Source organism: Grammomys surdaster, unplaced genomic scaffold (assembly GCF_004785775.1).
Source record: "Grammomys surdaster isolate TR1022 unplaced genomic scaffold, NIH_TR_1.0 63, whole genome shotgun sequence".
Classification (NCBI taxonomy): domain Eukaryota; kingdom Metazoa; phylum Chordata; class Mammalia; order Rodentia; family Muridae; genus Grammomys; species Grammomys surdaster.
This window is the reverse complement of record NW_021604565.1, coordinates 30,554,318-30,569,848: the sequence shown is the minus strand read 5'-3', so window position 1 is coordinate 30,569,848 and position 15,531 is coordinate 30,554,318. Positions and strand designations below refer to the sequence as shown.

Below are 15,531 nucleotides of genomic sequence, written 5' to 3'. Positions count from 1 at the left end.
TCCAGTTGCTACTGAACATCATCACCACAGGTCAAGCAGAATGCTGAGTGTCTTGAAGATAATACAAATTAGTAGGGCAAAAGGCAGTGGCTGCAGTGGCTCCAGAGGCTGCAAAGGCTGCAGGGGCTGTAGGGGCTGCAGAGGCTGCAGAGGCTGCAAAGGCTTCAGAGGCTTGGGTATGTTGTGGGGTATGTTGATATTCACGGTCATCAATACATTCACTCAACCCTCACAATGGTCTTACACAGCTCTTACTGCCTTACACACACACATAGTTAGTGAACTTCTCTGAAGGATACGAAACTAGAAAGGCTATTACTGCAGTTCCACCACCCCACACCACACTGTCTCTCAGAGGGGGCATTACAAAGAGCAAAGGAAATCAGAGATAGATAAGGAAAGGTACGTGATTGTGGGGCTGTGGAATCCTGGGTGTTCGGCTACGCCCCCAGAACCCAGAGACCTAACATACAGCCCCCTTGCTAGGTCACGTAAGGCACGAGACTAACAGGTCTCTGCCTCAAGATTTATGTATTACCTAGAAGCCCTGACCGCTTCCAATATAAGCAAACCCCTTCTGCCATTTTTTGGGAGAGCTTGCCACCATCCAAACCCATCGCCATGTCAATAAATCTACGTGTCTCTTGAAATCTTGGAATCATTGTGTAAGTCAAAACTCGCCCCTATAACCGCGTTTAGAGACTACATCGGCTCAGCCCAGTGTAACTGAACAGCAAGTCTCAGGAGGCCTCTGTGCTACCGGCCCTGCGTCTCGCCTGTTGCGCAGCGTTTCTATGCCCCTGTTCCTGGCTCGACCTCTTTCTCCACGCCCTTGGTTCCCTGAGGAAGTGCCATAGTGCCCGACAAGCGTGCCCACGCACCCGCCTGTGCGACCCAAGCGCAGCGCGGTTCCTGAGACGCCCCTGCGCTGCTTGTGTTTGATGGGTGTGAAGGGAGAGTTCTCTTTTCCAAGAGTCAGCAAACAAGGAGGATTTCTTTAGAAATCCCTGTGACGTCAATCATCTGAGGGTACTGAAAAAGAGCCACTTCAGATGCATGTTAGAGAAATGCTGTTGATCTTATGTGGGTATTAAAAAGAGGCACTTTAGATGCATGGTACAGAGATGGCCTGGAGCATCACAGATGACTTCTTATATGCCTGCCTGGGGCAATTACACATCTTTCAGTCTCCAAATACTAAGCAACAAAGCTTTAATAGCCACCGAATTATGTGCATTAGGGAGGCTTAAGATCAAGAATACTGCTCGCTTCCAGGTAGTTTCAAGAGAAGTTCATATAACATCTGGATGAATTCACTAAACTTTGTTTAAACCCTCTTCTAAGGATTATGATCAAAATCATAAAATTCAGGATAAACACACAAGATAATCCCCCATCAGATTAACTCCTCTGCAGAGGCTTTTTTAAAACCGGATGTGAGACATAAAGAAATGTGTATCTGATGTTTCTTGGCCAAGGGGCTTCTACAATACACATCTGAGTCAATATAACACTGAGTGTGTGCAGAAGCAACTTAGCAGACAGAATGCTTTCTAGTGCCGTGCAAGTCCATACTTGATAGAATATGCCAGAAGAAAGTCTGTCTCTCTCCCCTCCTATCTTTTTACTTCCCCGTCTTTATGAATAAAATAGTTTGACTGCAGCAACTGCGTGGAAAATGAAGGAAATTGATGTGATGACTTGGAAGGAATGTGTGCCGTCAGGAGTTTTGTTCTGCTCTTCCTCGAGTCCCAGAATGCACCACAATGCCTGGCACACAGTGGAGCTAGTAATTCTTGAATAAAGCATTCTATAAGCCACAAACCAAGCAGCGAGTCTGAGTGGTTTCTAAGTATTTATTTTTCTCTTGCTGGCAGCTCTGAAAGATGCACTGTTCAACTTGAGAGTAATAAATGTTAATGCCTGGTACAAGCAACTGAATCCGTTTCCAGGACTAAAATGCTCACGTGGTTTATTGTCCTTCTATGTTACTCGACTATGTTGCAAAATACTTAGCAGTCACATTCCCGTGTGTGTTTCCAGTGTTTTCCAGTTTCTATCATATAGATACTTATGATTAATGTCAAACACGTATGCAAGGTCAAAAGAAGCAGATAAGGGATGCAATGCCAATAGCTAGCTCTTGAAAACCAGGTATGAGATGGTTCGTACATACCACTGTTATACAATACTCGCCTCGCCTTCCACAGACACATGCATGCAAACAACATGGATGTAAAGCTACTTGAGTAAAGTTTGACTATTAGGCATTATATATTTTTCCCTTGGGACTCTTCTAGTCTCTCTTCTATGAATGGAAAAACAGAGCAATGACAGTGACAAGACAATATCCTCTGCTTACTTGAACAAAGATGATATACTTCTCTTAGATGCATCTTTTATGAGCATTTTTTATTTTCAATGCTAAGAGTCATAGTGCTATCTCTGAGAATATTTTAGACCAGGGTCATTTACAGAGCTCTTGGAAAGTGTCGAGGACCGGGTGGGGTTTTATGAAGAAGCAATGAATGTACGATCTCACCAGCTAGTGGTTCACTGTTTATAGAGAGGTTGCAGGGAGTCAGGAAAGAAACAAAGAACATAGTGTTAACAGTTTCTGCAACTACTGCCAAACATGTCAGACACTAATAATAAATAAATTCTATGCCTGAAGTGGTGGTACATGCCTTTAATCCTAGCACTCTAGAGACAAAGGCAAGTGGATCTCTGAGTTTGAGGCTAGCCTGCTCTACAGAATGAATTCAAGAAAACCTATCTTTTTGTTTTTAAAGGTTCTTTGTCAACTGCCTGCTGATCCAGATGTAGAGCTCTGGGCTTGTCCAGCATCATGTCTCCCTGCATTCCTGCATGCCACCATTCTTCTCATCATGATAATAAAGAACTAACCCTCTGAACCTGTAAGCCAGGCGCAACTTCACAGCAATAGAAACCGTCACTTAGACAGTAGAGTTAGAAGTCTGGAGTACTGCTCCCTGTTACCTTTTCTGACCTCTACAGAACCTGAAAGTATTCTCTTGTCGTGGAGAACTGTCTTACAGAAAGCTCATGAAAAGATTGAAGCATGATCTTAATAAGCACATCTTTTTTTTTAATATTTAATCAAATTTTATTTGATTTTCACAAACTTACAGCACTTTAGGGAAAAGTCTACAATGGGAAGCAATTGTTATAATATACACTTGTGCAATAGCTTATTCTGCATGTCATTCACAATTTAGTTTTATCTTTTATCCATCCAGCATAGAATACTACACAAAACAGCAGCAAATTGCGTTGTTATTGTGTTTCAACTTGCTTGAAACACAGGGTATTCTCTTGTTTATCTCCAAAATATGAGTTTGTATGTTTTTCATTTTTGGGATGATCTGTCGTGGTCCCACGCCATACCTTCATCAATTATCAGTAATAAGCACATCTTAATGAGTCTAAAGACTGACAACAGAATAATTAGCTGTGTAAAATATAACTAAGTGGGTCATTCAGAACAAGAGACTTCAAGTGTGTCCAGAGCCCTGTTGAGGGATTTGCTTTATCATTTTGATTAACGTTTCACTGTCCTTGGAAATCAGGGGGTGGGGGGGGGTGCCTGCCAAAGTTTATTGGTCTCTATTAAGCAGAAGACCTTCCTCTTGCCAGAGAAACTGTAAACATTTTAATCGAAGGCAAAGCTTATCACGTAAATATTTTGTAATTATTCTCAATCTGTTGTATATATGTTTTCATAAAATGATAGCTTTCAAAGTGCTTGATTCAAGTCAGTAACACTGCACGTCTTTAATAGCTACAGGATTCCTAATTGCTTGGATATGTGGGAAGAGGTTTCTTCTTGTACAACTAGCAAAGAGACAGCTATAAACTGACCCTGAAAAGCAAGTCATGAGGAATTAAATGGAAACAAATGTGACTAGCTTTCACATGTCACTATATGCTTTTTCAAGTCTTGTGCTCAGTATTTGTCTTAGGGATCCAAACACTGTGGCTTATGTGACAGAATAACTCTTATTTTAAATGCAAGAAACTGGACTCAGATGGCAAGCCAGATAAAGAAAGCGCTCAGGCCTGACTCTCGGAGCAATGTGCATTGCATTAAGTGGCATGAGCCTATGTCCACAACGAAAACTGAACCATTAGTGACACATAGCAACATACTGCAACCATATATGTTTGCATCTGTAATCCCAGCACTCAAACAGAGTCAGGAACCTGTCTTAAAAACAAACAGGATCGGTTAGACGGCTCGGAGGGGAGACACATTTCCCATCAAACCCAATGAGTTCCATCCTCTCTCTGGTTCTTCTGTGAAACAGGTTTCTCTGTGTAGTCCTGGCCATCCCGAAACTCATTCTGTAGATGAGGTTGGCCTCCAACTCAGAGACCTACTTGCCTCTGCCTCCCTAGTGCTGCTATTATAAGTGTGCACTTTCTCAGGACTTAAATGGTAGAAACAGAGAAGTGACCCCCACAAGTTATCATCTAAACATACACACACACACACACACACACACACACACACACGCCCTTCCATTCATGCACTAAATAACAAACAAACAAATAAAATTATAAAACAAAAGCTAATGAATGTACACATACCTATGGCAAACAGCTCTACACCAGAATCACGGAGTTTTCTAGATGGTGGGATAATATCATCTTGGGATTTTCCATCTGTGATTAAAATGCCAATCTTGGAAACGCCACTCCTCGATCCTGCTTCTGGTTTAAAGCTATTCTCAAAAATAAAGTTCAAAGCAAGACCTGGGAGAAATAAACACACAGCAAGCATCTCTAATTAAAGTCTTCTAGTTTGGAAAGTGTATCCCCGTGACGAGTAGCGCTAACAGGATTTTTATTAGACGTGAGCTTTCTTTTTCACAGCAACCTGATGAAAAGGCCAAATCCACGAGAATAAAGGTAATAAAACGAACCTGCTATTGCATCGGGGGTACAACACAGAGGATAAAACATTCTGGATTCTTCCTTGGACTTTTCCTCAGGGAATGCCAAACATAACAATACCAGCAGACCTACTGCAGAATAATACAGTTGATTCATCCTAATAATAGCTATATTTCTCTTGGATGAATCTTTAATAAACATTTTTGTCTCTAGAAATACTTTAAGAATTCTTTTATTTCTTTATTTTTCTCTTTCTCTTCTTTTAAAATATACAAAACAACAGGCATCTTTATTGCAAGAAATCTTTTAGACCGCCAAATTGTTCTCCAAACATTTACTGGAGTCTTGTTGAGGGTCAAGCATTAAGTGATATGATAAGATTCCCCCTTTCTCTCTCACTGATCTTATCTGTTCACTTGCTTCATTTTGGGGGGCCAAGACTAAGGATTGACTAGAACCTCACCCCTGCCTCATGGAGCTAACCACGGGTCTGAGTGCTTGGCTGAGTTCTAAAGGCAAGCTACTGCCTTTTGAGACACTTTTTACCTGGAAAGAAAGAAGAAACCATGCAATACTGTTTCTGTGTTTAATAACTTTTCATGGCCATTAACAATTCCACTAAAGTATGCTTTAGATTGGCAAGGCAATTAATTATCAAGGGGCCAACAGTTTTTTTAGAAGTCCTTAATAAGATCTTTATGGCTAAAGCTGAGGCTCCAAGCCTTGTGCTAGTGAAAAGCAACAGCTATTCTACGGTTAAAATCTGTTCAAATAGTGCTGGAAACATGGTTCAGTGAAAAGGACCCTTGTCCAGCCTGAGAAGCTTTGGGTTCAATCCCCAGCACACACAAAAAAAGGAAGATGGAAGAGGAGAGTGAGGGAGAGGAAGGAAAGGAGGAGGAGAAGGAGGAGGAAGAGGAGGAGAAGGAGGAAGAGAAGGAGGAGGAGGAATAAGAGGAGAAGGGAAAGGAGAAGGTGGAAGAAGAAGAGGAAGAGAGGAGGAAGAAGAGGAGGAGGAGGAGGAGGGAGGGACAGGAGAAAGAGGAAGAAGAGGAAGACAGAGTTTGGTGCCTGACATTAATTTGGGGGAAATTCTCAACCATTATTGTTCAAGTATTATGCCTTCCTCTGTCTCCCTTCTGGTTATCTCTTGTTACCACATGTGTCTATCTAGCTGTTCTACAGTCCTTGGATTTCTGGTGTTGGAGTCCCTTGCTTTCTATGGAGTTCATCAAGCTTAGAGATTCTCCATGAGCCATAGCCAGTCCACTAACTCCACCAAATGTGCTCCTCATTTGTTTTATAGTGAGTGTTTATTTGGGTTTTGTTCCCCTCCTACAGCTAGTATTTCCTTTGGATGTTTTAATTGGATTTCCATCTTTCTCTCTGTATTGCTCCATTGTTATTGCATATTTGTCTGCTTTACCCATTAAACAAATTAGTGCACTAAAAATTTTTAAAAAGCCACATTGGTACAAATCACTTATGTTCATGCCACAGATAATTTTAATACAAATATTGTTATAGTAATCAGTTGTCAGAAATACTAGCGGGTCAAAAGTCTTCAAATATTTTCATAATAATTAGTAATCAAAGTTTCAAATAAGGGTAATGAAAAATCATTAATTAAAAATAAGACAGCTTTGAGTGTGATGTTTCACACTCTCAATAGAATGATGAATAAATAATATGCAGTGAGTCTGAGGTGTTTCTGATTGCATTTGTCCACATTATATCAAACAATGCATCATGACAGCCTTACATCTGGACACTTAGCATGTGCAAGGTACTGTGTATACTATCATGCAACACAATGAGTGCTGCCTGCAACGCTGGGTTCAGATTCAAGACTATTGTGTGCTAAAAATTGTACCATTCATACTGAACATAGCAAGTTTTCTACTTGTATAGAAAATGCAGTAACTGTGAAAAACAATGATTTTTAATGTTTTTCTATCATCATTCCTCAGAATCTAGGTAGAAAATCAGTATACATTTGGATTAGGTTGGGTTGGATTGGGTTGGGTTGGGTTGAGATGGGATGGATTGGGTTGGATCTTAATGCTGTTTGATAAAATCACCATATAAGATTGTTTAATGTTGCATGGTAAGGAAGAAGAAAAAAAGAAACAAAGAAATGAAGGAAAGAAGAAAGAAAACACTTTGTCATCTCTTAAATAGGAGCAAAATAAGGTAATAAATTGCTCTTTGGCAAGATATTTAGTTAAGAATGTGCACTGAAGAAAATATACCTGTTAGGGTATTTCCTCCTTTGTACGGAAGGCTTCGGACAGCGTCAATCACTTCATCTTTTGTGTTAAAGGCATTCAAATGCCACTCTATTCTGGGGTCCCCACTGTACTGTGCCAAGCCTGGAAAAGAAGGAAGGGAAAGCACCCCAATAAGTTATGTGCTACTCAGATCTCATGATTACACAAGAAAGCAGGCTGAGTAAGGGCCTCATCTGTCTAACATTCTTTTCTTTACCTGGCTGTGGGCTTTCAAAGAGAATTCCTGGCATCAGCTACAGAATTCTAGGTGGATGTATCTGGAAGTGAAGGGAGTTTACGTATTTTCTAGTTATTTAGAAGCTATCAAATAATAAGGTATTTGGCATTTAAAAGAAAAAAAGATTGGTCATGTATAGATAAAAATTCTAGATTTATTTGCTGTCTTCTTCTCCTCAAAGGAATGGTAGTCCTTAGTAACGACTTAAAAGTTATAACTATAAAACTTTTATAGAAAATATATTATCATGTTGCTCAGAATATGACACAAAGATTTACAGGAGCTTTTTATATCTTTTTATCTTAACTAGAATTATCTTAACAAAGATACATTGCTAAAATATTATTTCCAACTTCAATATTTCCCTGAACTTGGGTGTTTCTTTTAAATACAGATGGCTGTGTGATAAACTTTTATGAAAACTATGTTCTAAAGCTTTATTATTACCTATAGTAAAAAGAAGAATTTCCAAAGAATCAACATACTTAATAGCCAAGCAAATGATGGCATCAATTGGAAATTTTAATAGGGATAATATAAAATTGTTAAGAACAGATATTTACTGATCTGAAATCTGCTTTCAGGAACACCCATGTAGTTGATCCTGTAACTTTGAAGGTAACTTTGTAAAGTGTTTTTGAATTTATTAAGAATCTTCCCAGAAATTTTCAATAGTAACTAGCTTCTATGGCACAGAAGTTTTACCGATTCTTGTCTTTTCTGAGCCCACGTTGAATGCTGTGACCAGGTTTTCCAAGAAATTCCGCACTAGCCTGAAGTTGAATCTCCCAATACTCCATGATCCATCCACCAGGATGACAATGTCAGCGATGGCTGGAGTCTCACAGAAGAATTTTACTTCTGCAAAGTTCAAACCATAAAAGCACATGTGTTACTGTCAGAACTTTTAACAGTGGGAGTCCATTTCAATGCCGTTCAGATAACTTAGTGCTAAGAACACAATAAAGTTCCATCAAAGCTGCCATCTTTTTTTTTATATATAACTCTTGCCTTAAATGCATTCTTCCAAGGAAAAATTTGTAGTAATGGTTGGCAGCAGACTTGAGGGTTCTGGAAACAGTTAGCAAAGTGTTGTCAGGTTCAGGCCAACCTGGCAACTCATCCTGGAGTACGCTTTAGAAAGTGGTGTGTGTACAAAATCTTCCAGCCTTGGGCTTCAGCCTGCAGGAAATTCTTTCCAGGAAAGGTCTCAACAGTGTCATTAAGGGTCATCTCTCTGGGATGGGCTGATGGCTAGAAAGTGCAAAGGCTGCTTTCCTGCCCTGGTAAACTTACATGAGATAAGCCTAAGCTAGGTATTTAATCTAAAAATGGTACAGAGACCTTTGATTAAGTAAGATGTTAATCTGGAAATGGGAAAATTGAGGAAGGACTCAGGGCTCTCCCCACAAGTCTATTTCATATGCTGATATTGTTGATGATGTTGTTTTTGCTGCTCCTGCTGCTGTAGTTATTGATGTTGCTGCCGCTTTTCATATTGCTTCTATGTGACAATAAGATTTTGCCCCTAAAGATCAGTTAAGTAACTCGTCTTTTCAATAGTTCAGCATTTTACATAATGATCCATAGTGGACCGCAAGCTGTTGATGTGGGACCCCCAGGATCTGACCATCATGGATGGTGCCCACCCACTGTGGGGATGCTGAGGAAGAGGAGAAGGAACTTGTCTTCACAAAACAGATGGATGCCTGAGTTAGCAAAGGTCTGTGGATGCTGAGTTGAAATCCATCTCTGTTCATAGAGAGCCAAGATGGTGGTACATTCTTAATGTGGTTTATAAATCCTTAAAAATTTTATGGCACTTTTAGTGTCCTAAATGTTTCATACTACAGTTTATCCTTCGCATACTGTTCACCTTTGCTGGATTTTATACTAAAATAGAAGTAGTGTGTGTGTGTGTGTGTGTGTGTGTGTGTGTGTACATGCTTTTACTCTTTTCCAGACCAGGAAATCCCTACTTGGTTTAACGTCTTAACATTAAAATGACAACTTAACAATATTTGAAATATAAGTTGTATATTGAAAACCAATATGCAGAAAATCACAATCAAAGAACTAAGCCATCAGCAGGAAGTGCTCACTGGTACAATAGTGGCAAGACTATGGGGTGGGGATCTCAACTGCGATATATATGATTGAATTCGAGGTCTACTGCACAGGAAGCAATTCATACCTAATACTGTTAGTATCATCTTTAAAACCCACGATTGGGGAAGTCATTAGCCCTGGAGAGAGAATCTATCGATATTGTTTTCCTAAATAGACATGATGTCGAACTGCCTTGGAATTATTCATGTTTATGTTGATAGATTTGTGCTGCTCTCGGGTCAGAGAAGCTGCTTATGGTGGTGGGGAGTAAGTAATGCAGAAACTTTAACTGTTCAAACTGCTGAGAATAAGTGACTGTCAATACTCGGTCACAGACAATATTTGTATCAACCTTCCTCTCCAAGGTTCAGGAAAGATCGAGGAAGAGAGGACAGAACTTAAGACCCAAAAAGATGGGGACATGTGCTATGAAATGCTATCTTCTGGAAACAGCATGGCAGTTGCACACATAAACTAAGAGCAACTGTGGCAGCCTGCACAAGCTCAAACAGGTCCAAGTTCCAATGTGGAGTGTAGAAAGGTTTCTGATACCCACCCCTAGCTGAGGAATTATTGGCAGTTAGTTTACAGCTGCTGAGGAAGGTAGAGGCACTTTTCTTTGAACAGGTGGCCATTGGTAGGTTGTCCATGCCCCAGTGGGTGATACACCCACGTGCTTGTGGGCATCACTAATTGGATCCAGTGGGTTATACCAAAAGTAAATGAATTGGGGACAGAGATGTATCAGGAAAAGTTGGAGTTGGAGCTGGGAGGAGGGGGGAGGGGGATATGATGAAGATCCATCACACATGTGTATGAAATTTTGAAAAACTGAAAAAGCAAAATGCTTTTATGATTAGAAAAAAAAAGATGATTGAACTAGTGTAGCTGGCAAAAGAGACAGGCAGTTTAACAAATTTGTCTTTGCATCCACCACACCACATTTGCTTAAAGGAGTTTGATATTTTCCAGACATAAATACGCATGGAAGACCCAGATCTTTTTACCAGATGAGGGAAAATGTATTTGCCAATGGACTACTCCAGTCTTCGTTATGGAAGCTCAATGGTACAGCTCAATCCAGAGGTATTACTTACATTCTCGGCCCTAGATTCCCCTTATTTAATAGAAAAAAGACACCAGCTTTGCATTTGAGACTCAGCCCTACTGTAACTTAAGGCTAAGGCAGATACTGCCACAGTTTGTAGAAGAGAAATTCCTTAGGTTTTGGACATAATCTGGACAAATGGTTATCTCATTATGCTTCAAGAACCCATTCTTATTAGTTTATAGATGAGGAATGCCTACTCACAAATGGTCTTGCTTTGTTTCTTTCAAAAACTTCGACAGACATTAAATAATTAGAAAAATATACAAAAGGTTTTTGTTTTTTTCGAATTTTCCCTTTGCTTCAACTTTCATGGGCTTATTTTATGCCTGTTTTTGTAGTGCTAGGCATTGAACCAAGGGCCACACTCGTCTGAAGCAAGCACTCTCCCACTGAGCTATCTTCACAGGCTTAGAAAAGACCACAGAGTGGAAATTCTTTCTGCTTATCCAGAAGAATGAGGAAGTTTGTGTTTACTCTCTTCAAATGATTTCCAATAAAAATATCCTCTTGATTAAGCTCACTTATAAATTAAATAAGTTATAACTAAGTCACCATATAATATAAAATTGAGTATAAGTTCAAATATTGATAACTTTAATGATACTAAAGTTTGAAAAGTTGTTCACTTTGACAAAACACTTTAAAGAAAAATTAAAATCCATGCTTACACTCCCTAACCACATCACTGGAAACTCTGAGGTAAGAGGAGCCCTGGGATCTGGGGCTATATGGAAAGACTGTCTCAAACAAACAAACTGGATGATAAGAAGATTGATAAATTACAAACAGAAAGAAACATCACACAGTGGAGAAAACCGGAAAACATGACTCTCAAGAATAAAGAACCATGGGCAGACATTCAAAAAGACAAGAAATAATGGCCAACAGGTGATCAAATAAAAACTTAATTATTTTAATGGCCAAAATGAGATCATAGTGAAATATAATGTGTTGTTCATTCAACTGGCAAAAGTTAATAGATGTATGGACACTTACAATTGCTCTCAAGATGAAAAATTCCTCAGCAAATATTTACCAAACCATGCATGGAAACACTTATTAAAACTGGAAAATAGTGAAGGAAAGCTACCACTGTGTTCACAAGTTGGATGACTCAATATAATAATGATATCAATTGTCCTGAAATTGATCTTCAGATTTTATCCCCCTATAAAATCCTGTTAACACATGTTCTGGTTTGTTTCTGTTGCTGTGGTAAGTCACTGACCAGAACCAACTGGTTTTAGAGGTCTGAGTTGACTGTGTAGGAATGACATGGCAGGCAGGAACATTCATTTCACAGAGGCCAGGAAAGAGTCAGAACCTCATATAGCTCAGAACATGACTGCCCCACTGACCTATATCCTGCAAGGAAACCTGGTCTCTTCTTTATGCCTTTTATTTCCTTCTCACCATGCCATCATATTGTGAATCTATTTCACATATATTCATATGTGAAATAGAATATATATTCATATTGTGAAGGAATTTACCTATTGATTAAGTCAGAGCCCTCTCCTTATCTAATTGCTTCTAAAATCACCATCATGCGTGGGACCATGAAAAAGATAGCTTGGTTTCTGGTAGAGCACTGCTAGAGATGGCCGGAGACCCTGCAAGGGACAGAACACATTTTGCCATGCCCCCAGACCCCAGGCTCCTGACACATGGCCAGACCTCCATTGATCAGAGCCTTTCAGTCACGTAGGGCAACACCCCTACCAGCCCCTCCACAGGTAGAGGGTGTGACTACAGGCTTCTGAGCCTGAAGAGATTTCCATATTAATGAGATACCTGAAAGCCAAAGGGCATAGCCAACTAAGTATTCCTTCCCAGGCCCTCCTGCCTCCCTATCTAATTCAGGTCTGTCCTGAGTTTGGGGGGTGGGGGGGGGGGCGGGTGTAGCCAGACTCATCTACTTTGAGCCATGACAATAAACCTTTTAAAACCATGGACTTCCTTGTGTCTTTGGGGCCCCACCGTGGGGAACCACGGAGAAGGCCTTTAATGAGCTGCAGCTACCGCCTAATCTCCGGATAAAGACTTTTCTACAGTCCGGCTGAGGAGGTGGCCAAATCAACCAAGGTAGCCAACCCCAGTCTCAACTCCTCAGCGACTAGCGGCGCCTGGTTGCCCAGGAGTCTGAGACCAGTCGATCCCCGATCCCCGCACGCCTTCTTGTCCAGGGTCCCCAGTCAAAAGCCCTGCCCCCATGGGACCTCAGACTGAGATCTCCCCACACCTGTGGGGAGCCCCACAGCATCTGCCCAGCAACGTGTGAAGGGAACTCAGCCAAATTCTTGTCCTTCTGCTCCCTAGAGCCTCACCTCCTTGAGCCACCTGGGGCAGAAGACATGCAGGAACCACAACTCCGCCCAACAGGACCCATTCGAGAGCTAACAACCCCACAATAATGGACACAGGCATTGGCATTCTTTACAAAGCTCTTAGGTGCATCCCGATCCAATCAAGGAGATAATTAAGTCAGTCACCACAGCATCCTTGATGGATGACCTAGCACAGCGCTCCCCAATATTTTCTTCCTAACCTGATCTTAGTTCTTCCTGGAGTGTCTTACTTCTTAGAAAAGCACTGTGCAGAAATGAGTAATAATTGCTTTATGTCCATTATCTTTTATGTTGTTAATTATGACTGAGCTATGACTGCCTACACACTTGAACAAACATTAATCTATATGTGTCTATGGATGTGGTTCTTTTTGGTGAGACAGTAAAACAGATTGTTCTGTCTTCTGAGTGTAAGCCTCCATAATCAACTGAATCAAGCACGAATAGATCCAAAGACAAACTAGGAAGGAACCTCTGCCAGCTGTCTAGACCTTCTGGGACAGCAGTTTTTCTTGCCTTGAGTTTGCTGGGTTTTAATCTCAAATTGACACCATCAGCTCCAGCCTTCAGATTTAAATGAAAACTACACTGTTCTTGTCTCCTGAGTCTCCTGCTGGCTGGCTGGCTGCCTACATGATTTTATATGCCTGATCCTTATAAATCTCCTTCTTTACAAATATCATTTTAATTAAAGACCAATATTGATCCTATACAATAACTCTCCTTCCTACTTCATAGAAAAGAGACTGAGTAACTAGAAAGGGTAGGAACTCTGCCTACTCCCCACACACTGAGAAAATGGAAAGTCTAAATTTAAAGGTGGAGCTGACTATGAAGCCTAGATAACTTAGCCAAACTCACTTCAATACTATCACAAAAGAAGAGAAAAGGATAGATAGAGAGAGGGGGATGGAGGTAAGGAGGGAGAGAGGAAAGAAGCAGACAGAGACAGACAAAAGGAGGGAAGGAAAATTGTCAGGCTTCCCTTATGTGGAGTTATACATAGCATAAAATCAAACCCATAGGCATTTGTCCTACAGTCGACCCGCAGTACATAACACCACAACAACTTGCAGGAATGTGAAGCCCAGTCACGGCACCACAGCCAAGAGAACATTTCAGCTGCCACTCAGAGTCCTGAATCATAACAATAACTGACACCCCTATAAACAGCACAGTCATCACATTCTCCTCGCTCCAGGGCCTGGGAGAAGACAGCTGCTTCCATATTTAAAGGGCTATCACCTTAAAAGAGGGATTAGAAGTTTCTATATGCACACAGGAGTTTTCAGGTGACAGATTTCAGCTCAGTTACAGACAGGATGTCAGCTTTGGGTAGCAGCAACAACTCCATTAACTAAAACAGATGAGCTAAGCATGGTAATGCATTGCTATAACCACAGAACTTGAAAGAGTGAGGCAGGAGGATTTTCATCAGTTGAAGGCCAGCTTGGGCTACATAGTAAAACAGACCAAAAAAGATATGTATGGTATATACAGATTTATAATTGGATATTAACCATAAAGTACTGGATAACCATACTATAACCAATAGACCTGAAGAAGCCAAATAACAAGGAAGGCCCAAGGGAGGATGATTGACTATTTCCCGAAAGGGGAAACAAAATAGATACCAGAGGTTGATGAGAGGAGAGAACTGAATGGAAAGGGGGAGGGAAGAGGGGAGGAAAAACATGTTAGAGAAAGAAAGGAGATTGGCAGTGGGGAATGAGCAGTCTCTAAGATGTGCCAGAGACTTGGGATGAGGGAAGCCCCAGAGGGTCTATTGGGGCTACACTAGCTCAGATTCCTAGCAGTATATGGATGCTGAAGTGATCACTTCCTGTAGCCAGGCAGAACTCCCAGTGGAGGAACAAGGACAGCAACACACCCACAAAACTTTCCACCCAACATGTATCTTTTCTACAAGATGTCCAGAGAGAGACAAAGACAGAGCAAAGACTGAGGGAATGGCCAACCACTGACTGCCCCAAATTGAGACCCCCCTCCCACAGTAAAGAACCAATCCCTGACACTATTAATGATACTCTGCTATACTTGCAGACAGGAACTTAGCATAACTGTCCTCTGAGAGTCTCCACCCAGCAACCCACGGAAAGAAATGCAGAAACTCACACTTAACCATTTGATAGAGTTCAGGGAGTCTTATGGAAGAATTAGGAGAAAGAAAGACTGAAGAACCCAAAGAGAACAGGGACTGCACAGGAAACCAACAGAGTCAACTATCCTGGACTCTTGGGGGCTCCCAGAGACTGAATCACCAGAGAGCAAGCATGGTTGGACCTAAGTTCCCTGGACATATGTAGCAAATTAGCTGCTTGGTATTCATGTGGGTCCCTCAGCAACTGGACCAGGAACTGTCCCTGAGCCTATTGTCTGCCTGCCTGTAGATCTCACACGCTAAATGGAATGCTTTGTCTGACTTCAGTGGGAGAGGATGCACCTAGTCCTGCAACGACTTGATGTGCTGTGTGTGTGTGTGTGTGTGTGTGTGTGTGTGTGTGTGTGTGTGTGTGT

General features: G+C 41.0%; 1 protein-coding gene across 1 annotated transcript in view; it reads right to left on the bottom strand.

Moving 5' to 3' along the window:
- Positions 1 to 15,531, bottom strand: part of Col14a1 (collagen type XIV alpha 1 chain) — a 197,262-nt gene that overhangs the window by 136,439 nt on the left and 45,292 nt on the right. The window contains exons 5-7 of the mRNA XM_028767286.1: positions 8,131 to 8,286; positions 7,170 to 7,289; positions 4,612 to 4,776 (exon numbers count right to left, since the gene is read on the bottom strand). Coding sequence (XP_028623119.1) covers positions 4,612 to 4,776; positions 7,170 to 7,289; positions 8,131 to 8,286 — 441 coding nt within the window. The remainder of the gene's footprint in view (positions 1 to 4,611; positions 4,777 to 7,169; positions 7,290 to 8,130; positions 8,287 to 15,531) is intronic.